The sequence below is a fragment of the Monodelphis domestica genome, chromosome 6 (genome assembly GCF_027887165.1).
Source record: "Monodelphis domestica isolate mMonDom1 chromosome 6, mMonDom1.pri, whole genome shotgun sequence".
Lineage (NCBI taxonomy): Eukaryota > Metazoa > Chordata > Mammalia > Didelphimorphia > Didelphidae > Monodelphis > Monodelphis domestica.
Window position 1 is genome coordinate 267,250,461 of NC_077232.1, and position 22,387 is coordinate 267,272,847.

A 22,387-nucleotide genomic window follows, 5' to 3' on the forward strand; every position below is an offset into this window, starting at 1 on the left:
ATCATCTAGCTGTCCCTGGTAGTAGCTTTCAAACTAGCCTTTTCTAAGATGAGACAGAGAAACACACATATGAAGAGTTATAATGCCAGTCTTACTAACCTGTCCCAACTGGCCCTGGTCTATTCTTTTGGCCATGTTATGTCCTTCTCCCATTTCTCTTATGTGCCTCACCTTTATGAGTCGATCTCCAGGTCTGAGCCTCCCATCACTTTTGGCTGGATCTTGAATGACATCATGGACATAACAGCCAACACTCTCAGAGCCTTTGGTAACTGTGAAGCCTAGGCTGCCTTTATCTGATTTTGTCAGAATAATATGGAGTTCTACTTCCTAAGGGAAGAAAATGATGGTTCAGAGAGCCCTGTTTTGCTATGAAGTCCAAGAGAAAGAGGGGTGCAGAGAAACTAAGTTAAAACACAGCTTTTTTTCTTTTTATTAAGAGACAGCCAAAAGAGCATTTCTTAAGGGCATCACAACTCTAATTTCTAATGGGCATGAAAACGGACATGTGAATACTGTTATAATTTTACAATGATTGAGAGAGATTCCTGAGATAATAATGTAACTGCCAAGAAGTCAGGTTCTCATAGAAATTTTTCTGTAGAACCTGTAGAAATTTCTATAGAAATCTCTATGAGTTTAAGGAAGCTATAGGGGCAGCTTTGTGGGGAGAGCACATTATTGTGGGGGTCTTATCATTCTACTGCTCAAAGTCAAAAGCAAAGAGTAAAGGCATCACAGGAGTGCCCATATAACAAGGTCACCAAGAGAAAATTTTGACGGCAGCTAGGTGGCTCAGTAGATTGAGAGCCAGGCCTGGATATGGGAGGTCCTGGGTTCAAATGAGGCCTCAAACACTTCCCAGCTGTGTGACCCTGGGCCAGTCACTTGACCCCCATTGCCTAGCCCTTACCACTCTTCTGCCTTGGAACCAATACACAGTATTGATGCCAAGATTTTATAGGTAATATATAATAATTAGCAAGAGACATTATACATTGGTACCATTTATTAGCATCATCAAGTGATTCCAAAAACAAACCATACTCTTTGTTACAGTTAAAAATATACTTTTTTTTTAAACCTTTATCTTTTGTCTTTGAATCAATACTGTGTGTTATTTCCAAAGCAGCAGTGTGGTAAGGGCTAGGCAATGAGAGTTAAGTGACTTACTGAGGGTCACACTGCTAGGAAGTGTCTTGAGGTCAGATTTGAACTCAGAACCTTTCATCTTCAGTCATGGTTCTCAATCCATTGAGCTACCTAGCTGCCCTGGGGAAAAGAAAAACATTATTTTATACAGAGTTAAGAAGAAAGTGCCTTTTAATTTAGTGGTTTGAGAAATTACCGGCTCATAGTCTTCAAGTTGTTTATCTAGGCTGTTCTCCAGACATGCTGTGTCTTCTTGTGTAATGAGCTCTGAAGTCTGATGTGTATAATTGTTATCCACTGAACTGGAGGAAACATTCTCCAGCTGTATTCTGCAACCCTGGAGGAGGGCTACATCCACTGGCAAAGGAGATGGAGGATTGCTACACAGAGACAACACAAACAAATACATTCAAGCGTCTTCCTTCAAGCTGTGATAAAGGATGAAAACGTTTGCAAAACTTAACAAAGCCAAGGTATGGATCCATTATGGACTTCAGCAGAAAGATTTTTTAAAATAAATTCAAGCATTTGTGAAAGAGATGAGAGTGGTTTTGTTTTACTCTAAGCTGTGAAACTAGGTGCAGCTTTTAAAACAGGCAGATCGATTTTGGTTCAACATAATGAAACACTTATTTGAAAACAGTTGTTCAAACGGTCTGCCTCATGGAATGGTGAATTCCTTACTACTGGAGGTCATTAAAGCAGAGTTTTTTGGGGGGGCAGCTGGATAGCTCAGTGGATTGAGAACCAGCCCTAGAGACGGGAGGTCCTAGGTTCAAATCTGGCCTCAGACACTTCCCAGCTGTGTGACCCTGGGCAAGTCACTTGACCCCCATTGCCTAGCCCTTACCACTCTTCTGCCTTGGAGCCAATACACAGTATTGGCTCCAAGTATTGACAGAAGTTAAGGGTTTAAGTTAAGGGTTTAAAAAAAAAAAAAGAATACAGCAGTGGGGAAGACCTGATCACAAGTCAGGTGGACTAGATAAACTCTGAAACAATATCCAACTCTTGAGATTTGATAAAATAGTGGATTGAGGTTTTTTCTCCTCCCTCTTTCCCTCCATTCCTTCCTATCTAACTCTATCTCTCTAAATTTGTCTATATAGTTGCCTGTTTATCTGTCATCTCTCTATCTCTCTAATCTATCCATCTGGCTGTCATCTATCTATCCATCTGTTAGCCTATCCATCCATCCATCCATCCATCCATCCATCCATCCATCCATCCATCCATCCATTAAAATACTTCTTGTTCCCCATTGCCATTTCTAGTCTTTGCCTCTATTGCTATGACTCAGTTGAACCTTTCCTCCTTCAAGGTTCACTCAATCCATATTTACTACCCAATCCAGATCCTGGTGTCTTACTACCAACCTTCAATCTTCCCTCAAAGAGTACCTTATTCATGGCCATTGTCCTCCCTAACTCATACCTTCCTACTTGGGGGCTTCACCATACAATTGAGGCAGCAAGGTAAAGCAGTGGAGAGAAGGGCTGGGTCTGGAGTTGAGAAGTCTTGAGTTCAAATCTAGATTCAGATACTTACTAGTTATGTGATCTTAAGAAGACTCAACCTTTGTTAGCCTTAGTTTCCTCAACTGTAATAACAGTCCCTACTTGCCAGGTTGTTGTAAAGATAAAATGAGATATCTATAGTGGCTACCATAGTAGCTAATGCACATAGTAGGCACTATATGAATGCTATTTTTAAAAATTAAATTATTATTTTTAAAAATTCTTATCTTCTGTCTTAAAATTGATACTATCAGTTCCAAGGCTTAGAAAAGTAACAAGGGCTAGGAAATGGGAGTTAATTGATTTGGCAGGGTCCCAGTGTCGAAGATCATATTTGAATACAGGACCTCCAGGCCTGGCACTTAGCTGCCTCTGTTATTATATTATTTTGATATTTCCTAAAAGTTCCTCTTTTTCTGTGACCAAATACTCTACCCCATCTCAGCTATACCCAGAAATGGTCATACCCTTAGGTTTGCTATCACACACAAGCACACCACTTCCAAGTTCATGGAATTCTGAAATTCCCTTACCTGGTCACTATCTGTTGTCAACAGATAGTTTGTTTGCAATCTCAAACTGTTTCCACCCTCATGGAGACCTCTAATCCCTTCACCAGAGTTCTTTCCAAGTCCATCAAACCCACATAGTCCACATAATCTTCTTTTTTCTTTCTTAAAGTCTCTGTTGTTTTCTCAAATCCTTTGCACCTTTATCTTGTCCTGTGAAGCCTCAGTCTTGGATTACTCCTACCAACTGTTGACTTTACTTCTATTTCTGACAGAAGCTAGAGAAAATCATGAAACTGTGCTAATTGAGTCCACTATAAATTTATGTTACATAATTTCAACTAGGTGTTCATTGTGACAAAGTATTCCCTCTAAACCTGCCTGAGTTACTAAAGAATCTTCCACCTCTTTTTTCATCTCTCCTGAAATCTCCAATGGCTCCCCTATTCCCTACTCATTGAGGGAATATAACATTGCCTTATATTTCACTGAAAAAAATTGAAGCCATTTGCTGAGATGCCTTTCTCTCCTGTTATTATAATGGCACTATCACACTCACAATAGCTGCCATTTACAAAGCACTTTTCAAATATTATCAATAATTTTAAAGGATAGCTATGAGTATTATCTCAATTTATAGATGAAGAAACTGAGGCTAACAGTACTAATGTGTCTTGCCGAGGGTTATACAGCTCAATGTCTTAGGATAGAATTCAACTCTGGTCTTCCTCCAGTTCCTGCATTCTATACACTGTACCAACTAGATGATCACATGAAGATTTCTCCTTGTCAAGGCAAACCCTACTATATGTCCAAGCACCTTGTTTCTCTCTCTCTTCTACAGCAGAAGATCCCTCTATCATCCCTACTCCCTTACTGATTTTCAATCTCTCCCTGTCTACTGGAAGCTTCCTTATTGCCAAAGAACATTCTGTCTTCTCCAGTCTCAAAAAAAAAACTCACTTGATCTATCCATCCCTGCTAGCTATCATCTTAGAATTTTCCTCCCTTTCATGGCTAAACATCTGAAGGGTTGCCTCTTCTTTCTTTCATCTCTTTTAAATTTTCTGACCTCATCACTCAACCAAAATTCCTTTCTTCAAAGTTACTCATGATCTCTCTTCCCGGCCCCCCTTTTTCAGACATTCTTTAGGATTCTTTTTTTTTTATTTTGAGTTCCCAATTCCCTCCCTTCTTGAGATGGGAAATAATTTGATATATATTTTACTTGTGTAACCATGTGAAACATTTTTCCACATTAGTAATTTTGTGGGTAAGACCTCAAATAAAAAAAGAAAAAGAAAGAAAATGAAAAGTTTTAGTCTATGCAATGAAATGTTTCAGCCTGTATTCAGACTATCAGTTCTTTCTTGGAGAACAAGCAGCACTTTTCATCATGAGTGTCCAGGATTGTCTTAGGTCATGGCATTATTGAGAATAACTAGACAATGATCTCTTAATTGTCAAATCCAATAGGCTTTTCATGGACCTCATTTTCCTCCACCTCTCTATTGTCTTTGACACTGTTGCTCATACCTTCCTCTTTGATACTTAGCTCTCTAGGACTTCAGAGCTCTGAAAACTCTCTCCTTCCTATCTCTTGCTGGATATATTCAATTAAGCCATGCCCCTCGCCAAGGTTCTGCCCTGTCCCTGCCTCTGCTTATCTTCTGTCTCTAAACCATTGTGCTCATTGATCTTATTAATTCCCAAAAATTAAATTATGATTTCTATGCTCAGAGATTTGATTCTTTTACCTTTTCCCTAACTTCTAGTTTCACATCTCCAACTGCCTATTGGACATTTCAAACTATACAGACATGCAGACATGTTAAACATAACATGATCAAAACTGAACTCATTATCTTCACCTGTTTTCCACTCTCCCCACCCAGCTATCTCCCTTCCCTTTTTTTATTCCTTTTTTTAAAAAAACCATTACTATGCCTCAGAATCAATACTGTGCATTGGTTCCAAGGCAGAAGAGCAGTAAGGGATATGCAGTGGGAGTTAAGTGACTTGCTTAGAATCACCAGCTAGGAAGTCTGAGGTCAGATTGAACCCAGACATCCTGTCTCTAGGCTTGACACTAAATCTACTAGTAGCTAGTTGTCTGCTCTTTTTTATTGCTTTTGAAGGCACCATCATCTTAGGAATCACCCAAGTTCCAAACCTAGGTACCATCTTTACTTCCTCTTGTTCCATCTTCTTCCAATGTTGCCAAGTCCTGTCAATTCTACTTTTATGAACTCTTTTGTATATAGGGCCTAATCACCTCATGCTTGAACTATTGCAATAGTAGTCTATGGACTGGTCTCCAAGTCTCAAGTTTTTGTCTCTCCCCAGTACAGTCGTTTCTTCACTTAGCAGTCAAATTAATTTTCCTAAAGGTTTGACTATGTTAGCCCCTCCTCCATTCGACACCTTGAGAGAAAATCCATCCAAATTGGGAGGGGGTAAGGCTTCAGATAAAAATGACTTAAATAAATTACTGTCTTGTTCAGTCAGAGCAGCAAGGCAGGTGATAACAAGTAATTCAATATCGATTGATACATTTCATTCTTAGAAACAGGAAAGTAATATTTTTCTAGTGGTTAATAGTAATAAGAATAAAATGCTCTGAGTATAATGTGAAAATAACAACGCACCTGTCCTCCTTGTTTGGCCTACTGGCTGGTTCTTGAGGATAATAAAATATGGTGGAGGTAACACTTTCCTGGCCACTTGCTTCATATTGACTATTCTCTGGCGATATGACACTACTGAGAGTCTGATGAGAAGCTGAGTTCCAGTCAGTGTTTGCTAGTTGGTCGGGAGGGAGTGCTAAGTCTTCTTCCCCACTTCCACTGCTGTAACCATAGCTATCCCTCCTAGAAAGGGAGTGAAATAGCTTTTTGCTTTTGTCAGACATTTCGTTTTCATCTGAGCTGGTGCCATGATCCCCATGTGATGGTTGATGGGTTTCTTTATTGCTGTCTGGAAATACCTGCACAGGTGAGTACAGTGGAGTCTGTAATAAATAAAGACAATTATGATCTATTACAGTTAGCACTTATTTATCTGAAGAATTGCTGTGTCATTAAGAAAACAGTTTGCCTATAAGTAACATGTGCCACTGATTGCCAGTTACCATGATTCCAAAAACGATGTTTGTGACATTTATCACAGACATACACCAAGTGGCATTCTTGGAATAAACAAAAACCCAGTCATATCATGCTAGTAATTCTATTTCTCTAAAAATGAAAGTTTTAGATAGCATATTTGGTTAGATATGCCTATTGATTTCTATGGCACAATTTCAGTGAGATAGAATGGAAAGAATATTGAACTTAAATTCACGAAAAGTGCCTGCTCTGTCATTACTTGGCTGCAATGACTTAGGTAGTTACAATTTCTAAGCCTCAGTTTCTTCTCTATAAAAAAAGGTGATAATAATACTTGATGAATTACCTTACCTTAGTTAATATTTCTTAGACAACAATTTTATTTCTAACAATTTCTGACAATAATATTTCTAAGATCTAACAATGGCATTCCCCTATTCAAAAATCTTCAGTAGCTTCCTATTACCCTTAGATACAAACTTCTTAAGTGGACATTTAACAAAAATCATTCTGAACACAAACAAAAAAAGAGTATAGTAGAACATAAAAAGATAACTGTATATGGAACTCTAAAGTACTTAAAGGGCACAGCTCATTACTGAGCTTAAGGGCTCAGTCGATTGAGAGCCAGGACTAGAGACAAGAGGTCCTAGTATCAAATCTGGCCTCAGACACTTCCCAGCTGTAAGGGTTACAAAATAAAATAAAACCACACATTCCTTTCAAAACATTCTTGCATGCATTTTCTTCTGGGTATGTCAAAGTGTTTCAATGGCCCTTTTTGTGTTATTAGTATTGCAGATCCCTCTGCAATTTCTAGCCTTCTTCCCTAGTAATTCTTTAAAAAGTGAGAGAAAGAAAAAGATTTGTGACAAATAAGCAATAAGTAAAATGAATCTGCACAGTGGCCATACCCCAAAATGTAGGATTTCAGTTGAATTTATCCCCTCTCTATCTGGAGGTGAGAGACATGGTTGGTCATTACATTCATCAAAGGGTTAACAACTTTCAAAATTATTCTTTTTTGACAAAATTGCTTTTTAGTTCTGCTCAATTCACTTTGTAACAGGTCACATACTACTGAGGATTTTCTTTATGAGTCTCTTTTCTCATTTCTGATGATTTCACTAGTCTTAGATCACAGTTTATTGAACTGTTTTCCATTTGATAGGCACTCCTTTATATTTCTTCATTTTCCTTTTCATCAGCTCTTCAGATTAAGGAAATTTATTTTGTGTTGTGACTGTCCCTTTCCCAGAATTATTATATTCCTTCTTAACACACTCTCAGTTCCTATTTGTTTTTCAGCTGAGTTGATGTATTTCTACATCAAACTAACTGTGTGTGCATGCCTGTGTGTGCTCGCACGCACATTTGTGTGTGTGTGTGTGTGTGTGTGTGTGTGTGTGTGTGTGTGTTCAACCCTCATTTTCCACCTGAAGAATAATATTCAGCTTTATAGGGTAAATTAATTGAGGCTGTGAAACTATTGCCATTGTTCAGTCATTTTTTCAGTTATATCTGACTCTTTGTAACCCATTTGAGGTTTTCTTGGCAAAGATACTGGAGCGGTTCACCATTTCCTAATTAGAGTTATGCCCAGACCAGATTTGAACTCAGAAATTCTTACTAACTCCAGGCCCAGTATTCTATACACTGAGCCACCTAGGTAACCCCTGTAAGAAGTGGAATATTTTTAAAGTCAGGTCTTGGGTGACTGACAAGCTTGATTCCTTGGTACTTAAATTGGTTCTTTTGGGATGCCTTTATAATATTTCAGTAGAACACAATTTTTCATTACATTTTAGTTATGAGTTCCCTTTTTGTAATTTCTTTAAGTTGGTAATTGATAAGTTCTCTCTGATTTGTTTTTGCACACTCATTTCTAATGTATTTTTGAAGTTTTCATGGATAATTTCTTGATCAAAGAGCATACAGTAAAGTTTTTTTATGGCGGGGTGAATGGAAATTGTGTTTTTTATGGAGTCCAATAAAAAAAGCTTTACATTTTCTTCTATATTTCCAATCTTTTGTTGTAACTTTTTTCTTTCTCATAGAGTCAATGGTTTTTGTTTAGTCTATTCCAATTTTGATGGATTCCAAAGCTTAGGCATAGTTCATCACTTTCTCTTGGAAGGGAATTCTTATAAGAATTCTTTCTTACAGATCTTTGATTTTTTTAATCTTTTGCTTCATTTCTTTAGAAATTCACATAGTTTTAGAAAAATCAATTTCCCTCTTTTAAAAAAAAATGCATTACTCCTAGTTTTTATGGAACTATCCTCCATTAGAGGAAGACCAATGACATTTTTATACTGGTTGGTATCTTTAGTTCATGCACTCTCTACAGTTTTAGTTACTATACTAAGATCTTATGCCAACACCAGGTTCCATACATTGAAGCTCTTTTGGTTAGGGGTGGTGGGTTTTATTTAGTCTTTTCCTGGGTCTCCTGAACTGACCACCTCTTCCCAGGTTTAAGCTCCTCCTAGATTTTTGAGGTTCAGAGGGCTGAATCAAGGTTTCTATAGTATCTCAGTACAAGATGCTAAAGACTTAAGAGCCTTGGGATTTCCCAGTTCAAGTAATGCTTGTATTTGTTCCTGCTGTAACCTGTGGTTTTCAGGGTTCCTACTGTGTGTTTACAACCATCTTGGAGTTTTCTTGAGGAGGCCCTTCATTCTTGCTATTTTAAGATTAACTCTAAAGGTTAGACATCTCTGTCTCTTGTTCATCTGGAAGCTATGGGCTTCTTTGCCCTTGTTGGGGGGCCTCATTCTTATTGACAATGTGCTCCTAGCTGCATTTTTGTGTAGTTCTGGAGGCAAGTTTCTGTGGGTGAGCTGGGTGGTCTGCCTCTGTTCAGTCAGCCACTTTGGTAAAAGTGGTGAAATGCAACAGGGCATTTCAGAACCTTCCCAATCTGGCTTCCATCTAATTTCCCCAATTTTTTTCCCATCCTTTCTCTTTACACACTATTTTCCAGATGAACTAGTTACTAGCTGCTCCATAAATTTGGCATGACGTTTTTTGGGCTCTGCTTTTGCCCAAGTTATTGGGCATACCTATACCACATTGTCTCCTCCCAAACCTTAGTCTCCTTTCAGACTTGTCTCAGGGGCCAGGTGCTATAGGAAGTCTTTCTTTTCACTTATATAACCTGCCTACCACCCTAGAGCTATTAGATCTCTCTCCTTGATCTCTCAGCCTGTATTTTCCAACCTATCATCATCCCATTTACTGACTAGGTAGGGTATAAGATTATGAAAAGGCAATGGGGAGTGTCTTTTTTTCTTTGTATTGCTATACTAAATACAAAACCTTGAAAATAGTAGGAACTTACTACTTGTTACTTGTTAGCTGAATCAAATCCACATTTAAACTAATAAATCTGTCAGGCTTCTAATAACTCATTTATGGTTATATGGATTGAAAGCAATCACTGCCAAACTTGGAATTCTCTGTTTCCAAGAATTTTTAAAAACATGAATTGTGATAATAAACATGTAAAGTGCCTAGAGGCAAGAACCACGGTGAGATAATAACAGTCATTTCTAATTCTGAGATTCTAATCGAGATGATAAAACCAAACAAAGGCTATTTAGTAATAAATAATGGTAAGAATCAATTAGCTAAAAAGTATTTCATGCCTCTTATATCTTCATGGGATCTTAGAGTTCATTTAGTACTTTTATTTTTTAGATATGAAGAAATACAAGGTTATAAGTTCATTCATGGGATAGCCAGGACATTGATCACTGATAAAAACCAAACTGAACCAAAACAAAATTAATGTGTAGATTTAAATTCTTTAAAAATAAAAAATACCATCTCTTAGGCAGCCTTACCAAAACAGATGCATCAATTTCAGGTAGTATACCAGGTGGAGGCCGGCAAAGGAGTAAAGAGACTTCTGGTGATGTTCCCCTGAGAACAGAGATGACGTCCTAAAGGTAACATTGATTAAAAATTAAAATATAGTTCAAGTAGCATTGTATTACCATTCTGAAATGCCAATCTTTCTTCCCACTAATGTATACAAAGGTCACGTGTTTGGTATTTACCTGTTGGGAAAGTCCCTTCAGAGAAGCCCCATTCACTTTCACGATGACGTCTCCAACATCAATTTGTCCACTTTCTGCTGCTGGCTGGCCAGGAAATAGCTTTTTAACCCTTACAACACTGGCATTCATTTGTTCTGGAATGAGGTTATCTTCACGGGAAAAACTAAAACCTAGACCTGAGCTATTTTTCAGTAATTTTACCTCAAATGTGTTTTCTGTAAGAAAAAAGAATATCACAGCTAATTTTATGTATTTGATACATTAAAAAATCTCCATGTGCACAGCAATTTTACTAGTCTATCATTCCTTTGCCAAGGTAGTAACAATCTCCCTCTGCCCTCCTCCCAAATGCTCCACTATGTCCTAGTTCTAACCTTATACCAAGAGAAAGCAGTATATATTTTTAAATTTCTAGAGGTCATGTGGAAACTTGGTTGCCACAAAGGTCCAATAAATAGTAAAGAAAACAAAGTTCCCAAAAGCGAGAGAGAAAAGAGGAGGCATTTTTCAAAACAGCATGTTTTATGCCAAATCAACACTGTCTTCCATGTGTCAGACCTTGGGCTAAGTCCTCTGAAGGAAAAGGATTTGGAAGGAAAAAAAAGGAGAAGGAAAAAACCATATAAAACCAATAAAGGGAAGAATAACAGAGGATGGTCAAAAGGAACATGAACCAGTGATGGGGTAAGGATTTAAAAATGTAAGTTTCTATTTCAGAATTCTACTCTGATGAATTGAGCAATCTGTAAAATAAGTGAAACTATATAACAATACAAATAACCAGGAATAACACCTTCAGAGTATGCTGAAAAAGTGAACAAGGCAGTTAGGTGGCTCAATGGATTGAGAGCTTGGCCTGGATACTGGAGGTTCAAGGTTCAAATTTGACTTCAGACACTTAATTGTGTGACCCTAAGCAAGTCATTTAACCCCCATTGCCTACCCCTTACTTGTCTTCTGCCTTAGAATCACCTTAGTATTGGTTCTAAGATGGAAGGTATGGGTTAAAAAAATAAAATTAAGGTAACTACTTTTTTCTAAGATGACTATATCTTAGGAAGGAATATCACAGTATTGACTTTAAGACAGAAAATAAGGTTTAAATTTTTAAAAAAAGAGTGAAATCACCTTAGACAAAATAAAATACCTAGGAATCTATCTCCTGAGACAAACACAGGAACTATATGAACACAACTACAAAACACTCGCCACACAACTAAAACTAGACTTGAGCAATTGGAAAAGCATTAACTGCTTATGGATAGGACGAGCCAATATAATAAAAATGACCATCCTACCCAAACTTATTTTTCTATTTAGTGCCATACCCATTGAACCCCAAAAAATTTCTTTACTGATTTAGAAAAAACCATAACAAAGTTCATTTGGAATAACAAAAGATCAAGGATATCCAGGGAAATAATGAAAAAAAAACACAAATGAGGGGGGCCTTGCAGTCCTAGACCTCAAACTATATTACAAAGCAGCAGTCATCAAAACAATTTGGTATTGGCTAAGAGACAGAAAGGAGGATCAGTGGAATAGAGTGGGGGAAAGCGACCTCAGCAAGACAGTATACGATAAACCTAAAGATCCCAGGTTCTGGGACAAAAATCCACTATTCGATAAAAACTGCTGGGAAAATTGGAAGACAGTGTGGAAGAGATTAGGAATTGATCAACACATCACACCCCACACCAAGATAAATTCAAAATGGGTGAATGACTTAAACATAAAGAAGGAAACCATAAGTAAATTGGGTAAACACAGAATAGTATACATGTCAGACCTTTGGAAGGGGAAAGACTTTAAAACCAAGCAAGACATAGAGTCACAAAATGTGAAATAAATAATTCCAACTACATCAAATTAAAAAGCTTCTGTACAAACAAAACCAATGTAACTAAAATCAGAAGGGAAGCAACAAATTGGGAAAAAATCTTCATAGAAACCTCTGACAAAGGTTTAATTACTCAAATTTATAAAGAGTTAAATCAATTGTACAAAAAACCAAGCCATTCTCCAATTGATAAATGGGCAAGAGACATGGATAGGCAGTTTTCAGATAAAGAAATCAAAACTATTAATGAGCACATGAAGAAGTGTTCTAAATCTCTTATAATCAGAGAGATGCAAATCAAAACAACTCTGAGGTATCACCTCACACCTAGCAGATTGGCTAACATGATAGCAAAGGAAAGTAATGAATGCTATAGGAGATGTGGCAAAGTCAGGACATTAATTCATTGCTGGTGGGAGTTGTGAATTGATCCAACCATTCTGGAGGGCAATTTAGAAGTATACCCAAAGGGTGATAAAAGAATGTCTCCCCTTTGACCCAGCCATAGCACTGCTGGGTCTGTACCCCAAAGAGATAAAGGAGAAAAAGACTTGTACGAGAATATTCATAGCTGCACTCTTTCGGGTGGCCTAAAATTGGAAAACGAGGGGATGCCCATCAATTGGGGAAAGGCTGAACAAATTGTGGTATATGTTGGTGGAATACTATTGTGCAAACAGGAATAATAAAGTGGAGGAGTTCCATGGAGACTGGAACAACATACAGGAAGTGATGCAGAGCGAGAGGAGCAGAACCAGGAAAACATTGTACACAGAGACTAATACACTGTGGTATAATCGAACACCATTAGTGGTGGTGTAATGTCCCTGAACAATCTGCAGGGATCTAGGAGAAAAAACACTATTCATAAGCAGAGGACAAACTGTGGGAGTAGAAACACCGAGGAAAAGCAACTGCCTGACTACAGCAGTTGAGGGGACATGACAGAGGAGAAACTCTAAACGAACACTCTAATGCAAATACTAACAACATGGCAACGGGTTTGAATCAAGAACACATGTGACACCCAGTGGAATCACACGTCAGCTATGGGGGGTGAGGGGTAGGAAAAGAAAATGATCTTTTCCTTTAATGAATAATGCTTGGAAATGATCAAATAAAATATTATAAAATAAAAAAAAAGAGTGAATGAGAGGCAGTTAAGTAGTATACTGGATAGAGTGCCAGGTCTGGAGGAAGGGTCAGACATGTCCTAGCTGTGTGACCCTGGGCAAGTCATTTAATCCCAATTTCCTAGTTGTTGTTCTGCTTTAGAATTGATATTAAGATAGGAGATATGGGTTAAAAAAAAGAGAGGCACTGAGGCTACATATTCAAATCACTTTTGTGATAGCAAAAAACTGGGAACAAAATGAGTACCCACTATTTGAGGACTGAGTGAAAAAATATACATGCTTCCTATATATGATCTTTTCAAATGGGAGGTGATGGATTATGAAGCGTGAGTGGGTGGGTATTACATATGCTGTCACCTGCAATTTGTGATACTTTGTGTCACTGAAATATTTTCTTTGTAATAAGGAGGGTTTGTGGGACACTGAGGGAGGATTTCACTGAGAAATAAGAGTGGTGTTAAAAAAAAGCATCAATGAAGCACTAAAAAAAGAATGAAGGAGTTAAGTAGATGGTAAAGTCTTGGATTCCAAAGCAATAAACTGTTGAAATAATAGTTTAGTACTTTTTTCCAGTATAAATTCCATGAAATTTAAGGGAATGTCCAGGCTGGAAAAACTCATAGAATTAAAACAAAGTGCATGCTGGATTCAGAGTAACAATATCTGGGTTCAAATCCAAGTTCTGGAAATAAACAGATGAAGAAATGAGCCCATTTTTATTGCCCATGACTAATTATACCCATGATTTTTCTTGCACTGTGAATCCTAAAACATATGAGGCAATGCTTTAAATGCATTAGCTATATAACTTTAATTTATAATTCCATCAGCGAAAACCGAGATTCCTCAAATCATGTTTTACTGGAATTAAACTTATGATTTTATCAGTGTAGGAAATGTCCAGTTAGTAAACTACCTTTCCAACTGGCTTTTAGACTTTCCAACTGGCTTTTAGACATACAGTACTGGAGTTCTACTGACCTGGGTCACTGAGAAGTTAAATCCTTTTTCACAGTTACACAACCAGAATGGGGCAGAGATAGTGCTCCTCTCCCATACTATAATTATGTGTGGTGAAGCGAAAATAAGAGTAACATGAACCAAGAATAATATAAAGGAAGAATAAAATAATGAGTCTTCTAGGCCTGACCTTCAGTAACAAAATTGTAGTCTCCGGTGTTAGTTGTTTTTTTCATGGGTTTTTCCAGGGAAGCCTGCTCCAGAAGAGTGCTCTGTGGAGTTATTGGTGTATGTACTTTGGTTGTTGATGGATGTCCTTTTTCTAACAACAGATGAACCACCTAAAAAAAAAAAAAATCCGCAATATTATGATGAATTGACTTAAGACAAGAAAACAAATTAAAAAAAAAAAAACCCTACCTTCTGTCTTAAAACCAATACTGTGTATTGGTTTTAAGACAGAAGAGTGGTAAGGGCTAGACAATGGGGGTTAAGCGACTTGCCCAGGGTCAGACAGCTAGGAAGTGTATGAATATAGGATTAACTCTCCCCTTTAGATTTAATCACTAAAAGAGAATACACAGCACTTATGCTTGGGTGGGGGAGGTCTATGACCCATGTGAGCAATAGTGGGTGGCAAATCAGAACCCAGTGACTGTGTCCTGGGCAGTCCTAAACAAGATGTTAACTGTAATTGGTCCATGTAAAATGGAAGGAAGACACAGGAAGTGAAGAAAAGGAATTGTCTTTAAAAATGTTAAGAACTTCCTGTAGAGTCGTCTTTCGCTTTGAACTTGATCCTGGAGGAGCTCTGGGTGAGGACTGCTTCTATTAGGACTACCACGTGGGTGAGTGAGAAAGGCTGATTTCCTTTCCCTGGTTTGTTCTGAGAGGTACTAGCTTCTGCTAAAACCGCTCCGGTTGAGGACCCTGGATTGCTTCTATTTTCCCTTAGAACTACCACGTGGGTGAGTGAAAAAGGCTGACTCCCTTCCCTGGCTTTCCTGGAGGCACTAGCCTACAGAGAGGCTTCTCCTGTTGGAGGAGTCTCATGGCTAAAACCTTTGTTAATTGATACTTAGGCCCACAGGTTGGGGCTTCTGGAGCCCTGCCGGAGTAAACCCAGGGCTTGAGCAATAGTTAAGCTAGATTTCTTAGTCTGCCCTCTTTCTAATTTCTCTACTTTCATGCTTTCCCTCTGTTTTATAAATAAATTGCTAAAAAAATAATTTGGAATTGATTAAATTCCTGACCATACTCTTAAATGATCTAGTCCAACTCCTTACATTTTTACTCCTTACAAGTGTGTGGTGCCAGATTTGAACCTAAGACCTCCCATCTCAAGGTCTGGTTCTCAATCCACTGAGTCACCCAGCTGCCCCCAAGAAAGCAATTTTTTCCAATGGCCTTCTGGGACTGTTAGTTTAAAAGTCACATAGCATCATTCACTTACTTTACTTGACATTTTAAATATCTATGACTCAAATAACAGACACTCTTTTCATCCTTCAATGATCTGGGTAGAATCCTCTTAAGCCTTGAAAGATTTTTTTTTAAACTGATGTGTGAAAAATTTGATCACTCTGGTCAATCTAGTAAGTGAATCTGTACAAATTTAACTAGGCTGTATCTCAGACAGTATTCATGCAATCTGTCCCAGGGTTCAAGTTAAAATCATTTCCACTTCATCAGGAGCTGGAATAGATTGTAGGTGAGGAAAATTCAGGGTTACTTTCCTCATGAGGCATTTTAATTGAGTACCAAAAAGATGGAGGGAGGCAGAAAGGCTATCCTGACATTCTAAAGACTGGAATCTCATTCTAGCCATTATGATAAATTTGCGATAAAGCCTCAGAGAACTAAATCAATTTCTCTGGCTAGTATTTTTCATCAAATTCCATGATATTGCCAGGTAAAGTACATCTGCATAAAAATCTAAGATTTATTGTATTGTATTGTAAAGCATTGATGTTAATGTTGCAACATTGTAAACTTTCTAAAACTGAAGCAAATAGCTAGCTGCTTTTTAAATTAATATCGCTAAATTGTTACCCATGCTAAATATAACTGAAAATTGGGAGATTGTATGTTTGCACTTTAAATTTCTTCCTGAAGATTTCTGCTTTGGGCTAAGATGAAAATATAGAAAGGCAAGCAAATCAAAACCTACAGTCACCATGTTTGATCTTAAGATGGAAAAAGAAATAATTAGAAAAAATATGAGAACGATAATCTGCTAGATATACTGACATATAATCTGTTTGAATTTGGTATCTATTTATTGTACTTTACTGGTAAATTAATAAGGAGAAAAAAGCATCTATTACCTGCCCTGTGTTTCTTAATGCTTCCACAGCCTGTTTATGCGTTGTTCCTTCCAGACTAACTCCGTTAACAGACAGGACACGGTCACCTTAAGGAAAGAAAGTGATCTGGTAAAAATTGAGAACATTTGAGAACATTTTATATCCTCTTTGACATATGATAGCCTTTCAAATGTATTGTGTGGGAGCAGGTAGGTGACTTAGTGGATAGGAAGCCAGGCTTGGAGATGGGAGGTCCTGGGTTCTAGTCTGATCTGAGATATTTCCTAGCTGTGTGACTCTGGGCAATCATCATTGCCCAGCTCTTACTGCTCTTCTGCTTTGGAACTGATATTTAGTATTGATTCAAAGGTAGAAGGTAAGGGTTTAAAAAAAAAATACTGCATGCAGCTTTTTTAAAACTATAAGAGTACATAGTTCATTATCCCTAAAATGTCTTTAAATCAAGTTTTAGCTCCATGTTTTCCCTAATTGACTAGCACCATAGTGCATAGAATATCAGCCTTGGAGTCAGGAAGACCTGAATTCAAATCTTGCCTATTCGGCTTACTAGCTAAGTGATCTGTCACCTAACCCTGTTTACCTCAGTTTCTTCATCCAACAAATGACCTTAAGAAGAAAATGGCAATCCACTCCAGTGTCCTTGCTAAGAAAACCCCCAATGGAGAATTGGAAAAATGACTGACAATCACAAAAACCTTGTATAGGCAGGACTTTGGGGAACATGGCTGAGCTCTGATATACAATGACTGAAGCACTGGTCTGAATTATGAGGAGAGATCACAGACAACTGAGATACAGCTACTAGGAGAGGGGCTGGAAAACTTTCCTGGTGAAAGTATACTTGAAACATGGCCACTGCTGATACAAAGTCTCTGCCCACTTCCAAGAAGCTGAACCTGGGCAATTGGCTACATGGCAAATTCAAAAATAAAATGTTCAGCAGTGATAACGGCATTTCCAGAATGGAAACAAGGTGGTTTCTGACTCTACCTTTATCCTTGAACTCATTTTCCTCCCTCAATCTGTTGAATTAAATGTCTCTGTTGACTTTATTGTTTCATTGCTCATGTGTGGTAAAGGATGGAGAAAACATAACACACCTTTGTGAATTCTCCCATCAGACTCAGCTGCTCCCTTGGGAATCACAGCCTTCACATAAATGCCTCCATGTCTGACACTGGTATTTACTCCTCCCTAAGTGGAAAGAAGAAATGTCATGATCACATTCAAATCTTCCTTAGGCTCAGAAAGCATGTGTGACCTCAGCCAAAGGATCAGCCTTGAATTCAGCAGATTCAGTGACTTCTAGACAAATGAAAATGACAAGCCCAAACCCTTTGATATGGAATTCCTATTAGGAAAATTCTCTATTGCAACCAGAAAACTCTAAGCTTCCATTCACATAGTGAGCATATTTTGGCATGGAGATTGCATTTTGGGATGTTTCTATCATGCATTAAGAACCAGATTAAAGAAAAGGCAGTCAGAAACACATTCATGCAAGATTAGTTTCTGCCTGGAAATATCTGGAAGTATTCTCAAGCACAATGTACTTTCTTCCCTCTTCGGGATTGGACTGAACCTGAGATTTCAATGGTATAGGGAACTTCCAATGAAGAAATTGTTCCAGGAGAGCAACCTGCATTCTTGCGGCAACTTATAGCCTTAAAGAGTAATCTGGGTGAACTAGAAAGTAAGACTTGCCCAAGGTCATACAGGCAGTGTGTGGCTAGCTTCTTGTCTACTCTGTTATGCTGTCACTCTAGGCAGCTAAATGGCTTCATGGTGGATAGATTGTTGGGTCTAAAGCCAAGAAGACCTGCCTTGGTCACTTACTAGTATGTGAGCCTGGGTAAGACACTAAGATTCTGCCTGCCTCAGCTTCCTCATCTGTAAAATCGGAATCATGATAATATCTGTTTCCCAGGGTGGTTGTCAGGATCAAATGAGATAGAATTTCTAAAGTATTTTGCAACCCTTCAAGTGCTATATAAATGTTATTATGATTGTTTTTCTATTCCAAGTCAAATATTCTAATGTGAAAGTAAACAGCTCTTACTTCATTCAGAAAGGCAAAATTAATCTAAGTAGCAACTTTATTTTAGTCAAATATGTGGCTTTTATTTTCATCCACAAGAGAGACAGATAATTCAATTTGATGGAAGGGGGAAAGCAAATGGACAGAGAAAGTATTAGTATGACTAAACATGCTATTACATTTCTACTTTTGATAAAATTGTTTTAACACTTGCTTGCCAGTATTATTTAACCATCATTTTCAAATTGCTTTAAAATGAATTTTGATATATGTGGGGCAATGTTAAATAACTCTAATCTACAAATATTTAAAGTTACCTACATTTTTATTATACTGCTGGATCTTTAAAATAATAGTGTCAAACAATTTAGATACAAATGTAAACTCCTTTAACTCCTAAAGGCTGTGAGTATATATATATTATTTTTGAACACATTAGAATTACATAAATAAACAGCCCAACTTGTTGTATAGACAATCCTAAGTATGTAGAGAAACAAGTATATATGGAAATAGGTCATTAATAATTCGTGGCATAAGGAAAAGAACATTGTAATATCCTGCTTTTGCAAGAACCAGTCCAACCCCTGGAAGTCACTATCATTAGTGATTTGGGGGTAGCATATGATTAAACAAATTTGAATGTTAAATCCCTGTAAATGCTTGGCAAAACCAGAAATATTTCTGGAAGAATGGGAAACAAAAAAGTGACCACAGAAAATAAAAGGCACTTTCCCTTAAGTCATAATGGGGTTTCGAGTATGCCTCAGTTTTAATAACACTGGGAAGACTCGACAAGTGGGGTGGAATAAATATGGTTCCACTTTAAGTTAGCCTACTGCTAGAAATGGAAAAGAAGAGAAAATATGTGAAAACCTTTTCAAACAGTACCGTGACACTTATTCCCAAGCTGTTATCATTTTTAGACAGTTCAACTTCAAAGATATCTCCAGGTTTAGGAGGTGCTGAAGAATTTTTTTTTAAATTCATTTTGGTGGATGTACTCATTGAAGAAGGTTCCTTAATAAAGAAAACAAACAAACAAACAAACAAACAAGGGATTTCCTGTGTCAAAATGGATGTTTTATTGGAGAGTCTGGTGTTTTTCTTATGTGGGGAAAACCAAGACAAAATGAGAAATAAAGGGATAGAGATTCAAAGAACAGCATTGGTTGGGCACTCCCATCATTTAATGGATGAGGAAACCGAGGAGTGTACTGACTTGCTTAAAGTCATAAGTCCAGGACTGGCATTTGAACTCAGGCTTTAAACCTTAGTTCAGGGTCCATTCTGCTAGATCATGCTGTCCCCATTTTGGAAAAGGCTTGTAAACTGTTTTTAAAGGACTTAAAAATTTGTCAAGCCCTAGTTTTTCAGTTGGCTTTAAATCTAGACTCTGATTATATTCTTATGAATATCAAGACTTTATGTATTGATTCATTCATAAAATCCACAGGATGAAGATATTTTTACATATGTTGCCTAAATACATTCTTTTCATTTGGGCACATGCTGTCATTCTGCAAGTAAAATTTTGTGCTGTCTAACCTCTTTCACAAAGGAATTGCCAAATAAAATTATGACATTGAATTTGATTCTTTCAATCTTATTTCCTTTCCTCTTTCATTTATACCAGCAAATAGCTCATTGCAAACTTTCTAGGATAGCATATGCTTTAGGGTTAGTTCTCAAAGTCTCCTTTGTGTGCTTTAGTGTTAGTACTCAAAGCCTACACTACTCATTATGCTTCACGGTTAATATTCAAAGCCTCCTACTTCTCTAAGAGTTAGTAAAACCACACAGTAGCAGTTAGTAGGTGAAATGAAAGAACCACAGATACAGAGCAGGAAGAGACCTTGGAGGTCAGTGACTCCAACTCCCAAATTTGGCAGAGGTGGACACTGAGGCTGAATGTGGTTAGTGACTTGCCCATGGTCATCACAAACCACAACTGAACTAGGATACACATCCAAGTCCCATTCATTTCCCCCTGTACCATCTTGTTTTCCTAGTAGAAATGTAGGTTTCTGCCCATCTCCAGACCACAGAAATAGCTGATACCAGAAAGTTCTGCAATAAGCAGTAAGTGCTCCATGACTGAACCATAAGACACGGGATTTAGGAGTTGAAAGAAGAAGTGTGTCTGTGTGTGGGGCGGGGGGAGAGGAAGGGAGATTTTTGGGGGAGTGGTTATTAATAGAAAGTGGGATGGGAAACAGATCATACCTTTTTATTTAAATGATCCTGACTGCTAGAATAAGTGGCTTCATCCATGTCTGAATCCCCACGATCAGAATAATCCATAGTTTCTGAAATGCCGAACTTTTTAGGTTTGCTTTGGTTGTGGTCATTTAAGGTTTGTTTTTTCTCAGTTACTTTAGACATAGCCAGAGAGGAAGGGCTGGATTGCTGGAATTCGTGCTGCGCAGGGGCACCCAAATGGTTTATCAAGAAGCCATTTAAATGGCTCTGGGACAAGCTGGCGCTCTCAGTCCTAGAATCCTGAGAACTCAGGCTTCCTTCGTTTTGGCCCCCTGATAGCGCAGAGGAACAGTATGAGATACGTCGCTGATAACAATGTGTCTGATGGTGGTCCTCTAAAGAAGATTCTAGGTCATTGTCTTTAATGGAGGAAGGCCTGGGAACATAATTTTTCATTCTATTGGAAAGATATGTAGGCGTAGAAGGCACTGAAAATAAAAAATTAAGAATAACATTTATTCATAAATACAGCAAAAATTCCATTTTATTAGGTAGCAAGAAAATGGAATTGGAAATGAAAAGTTGTTGGTATTTATTCAGTCCCTTTTTAATGAGAAAGAGAAAAATTAGAAGCAGGCTAATATCAGAATTTTGAGTTACATACAACCCAGAGCAAACAATCAAAGTAAACCTTCCTTGGTTATGTTTTAATTCTGCCCAATGAGAACTAGTGATCATAAATATGGTCCCAAATGTAGGGACATTATTCTAAAAAATCATTCAGTTCCTAACACTATATTTATTATGAAAGCAAAAGGTTCTAGTATATTTTGGAGATAACAGTACTTATAAAACAAAACTAGTTTTCTGGGTTGGAAAGAATTGTTTCACATAATGCAATACAAAATAGGCATAAACAGGAGAACATTTTACACAGATGACAATAATGTAAAGAAGAACAAAGCTAAAAGGCATTTCTTGGAGCTCAATGAGCAATCTTGACTCCAACTAATGAAATGCACCTGCCTTCTTTCAGTACAGAAGAGGTGGAGGAAAGTGCAGAATGGGAGCATTTGCTGACAGATGCAGTAAAGGAAAAGATTTGTTTTACATAATGTTCTTCTTTATTATAAGGGAGTATATTGGGAAGTAATGAACAAAACATCAAAACAATTAAAGAATTTTAAAAACTCCCTGCTTTTTTGTAAAAATGCCAATTGCCCATCCTTCTAAGTAGTCAACCATTTGAGGTTGATATAGGCACAGCCACAAGTTTTCTTGATGTCTTGCTATGCATTGAGCACCCCCCCTCCCATCCGCCCCCATGTGGATTATAGTTGCTGTTTTCAAAGAATTTACAATCTAAGAACAGAATCATATTATATTGATTGGGTGTTCGGGAACAGTTATGCCACAGAAACTTTCTTCTTGTAGAAGACGACAGATTGCAGAAAAGACCCTTCCCAGAGTGCCTTCCCAGAGTTCTGCCCAATAGCTATATGATTCTCTCTTGCTCTTTGGGTCAATCTAATCCC

The 22,387-nt window shown here is 37.7% G+C and overlaps 1 protein-coding gene across 14 annotated transcripts in view; it reads right to left on the reverse strand.

Annotated features, from left to right (window-relative positions):
* Positions 1 to 22,387, reverse strand: part of PTPN13 (protein tyrosine phosphatase non-receptor type 13) — a 243,455-nt gene that overhangs the window by 45,347 nt on the left and 175,721 nt on the right. For 5 of the 14 annotated variants that reach the window (XM_056803186.1, XM_056803194.1, XM_056803193.1 and 2 more), the window contains 10 exons: positions 20,877 to 21,340; positions 19,542 to 19,670; positions 17,713 to 17,806; positions 16,613 to 16,698; positions 14,476 to 14,626; positions 10,350 to 10,564; positions 10,134 to 10,232; positions 5,827 to 6,188; positions 1,349 to 1,532; positions 172 to 330 (listed from right to left, as the gene is read on the reverse strand). In XM_056803186.1, coding sequence (XP_056659164.1) covers positions 172 to 330; positions 1,349 to 1,532; positions 5,827 to 6,188; positions 10,134 to 10,232; positions 10,350 to 10,564; positions 14,476 to 14,626; positions 16,613 to 16,698; positions 17,713 to 17,806; positions 19,542 to 19,670; positions 20,877 to 21,340 — 1,943 coding nt within the window. Of the gene's footprint in view, positions 1 to 171; positions 331 to 1,348; positions 1,533 to 5,826; positions 6,189 to 10,133; positions 10,233 to 10,349; positions 10,565 to 14,475; positions 14,627 to 16,612; positions 16,699 to 17,712; positions 17,807 to 19,526; positions 19,671 to 20,876; positions 21,341 to 22,387 lie in introns of all 14 variants that reach the window. The other 9 variants (XM_056803185.1, XM_056803181.1, XM_056803192.1 and 6 more) reach the window with 2 other exon arrangements.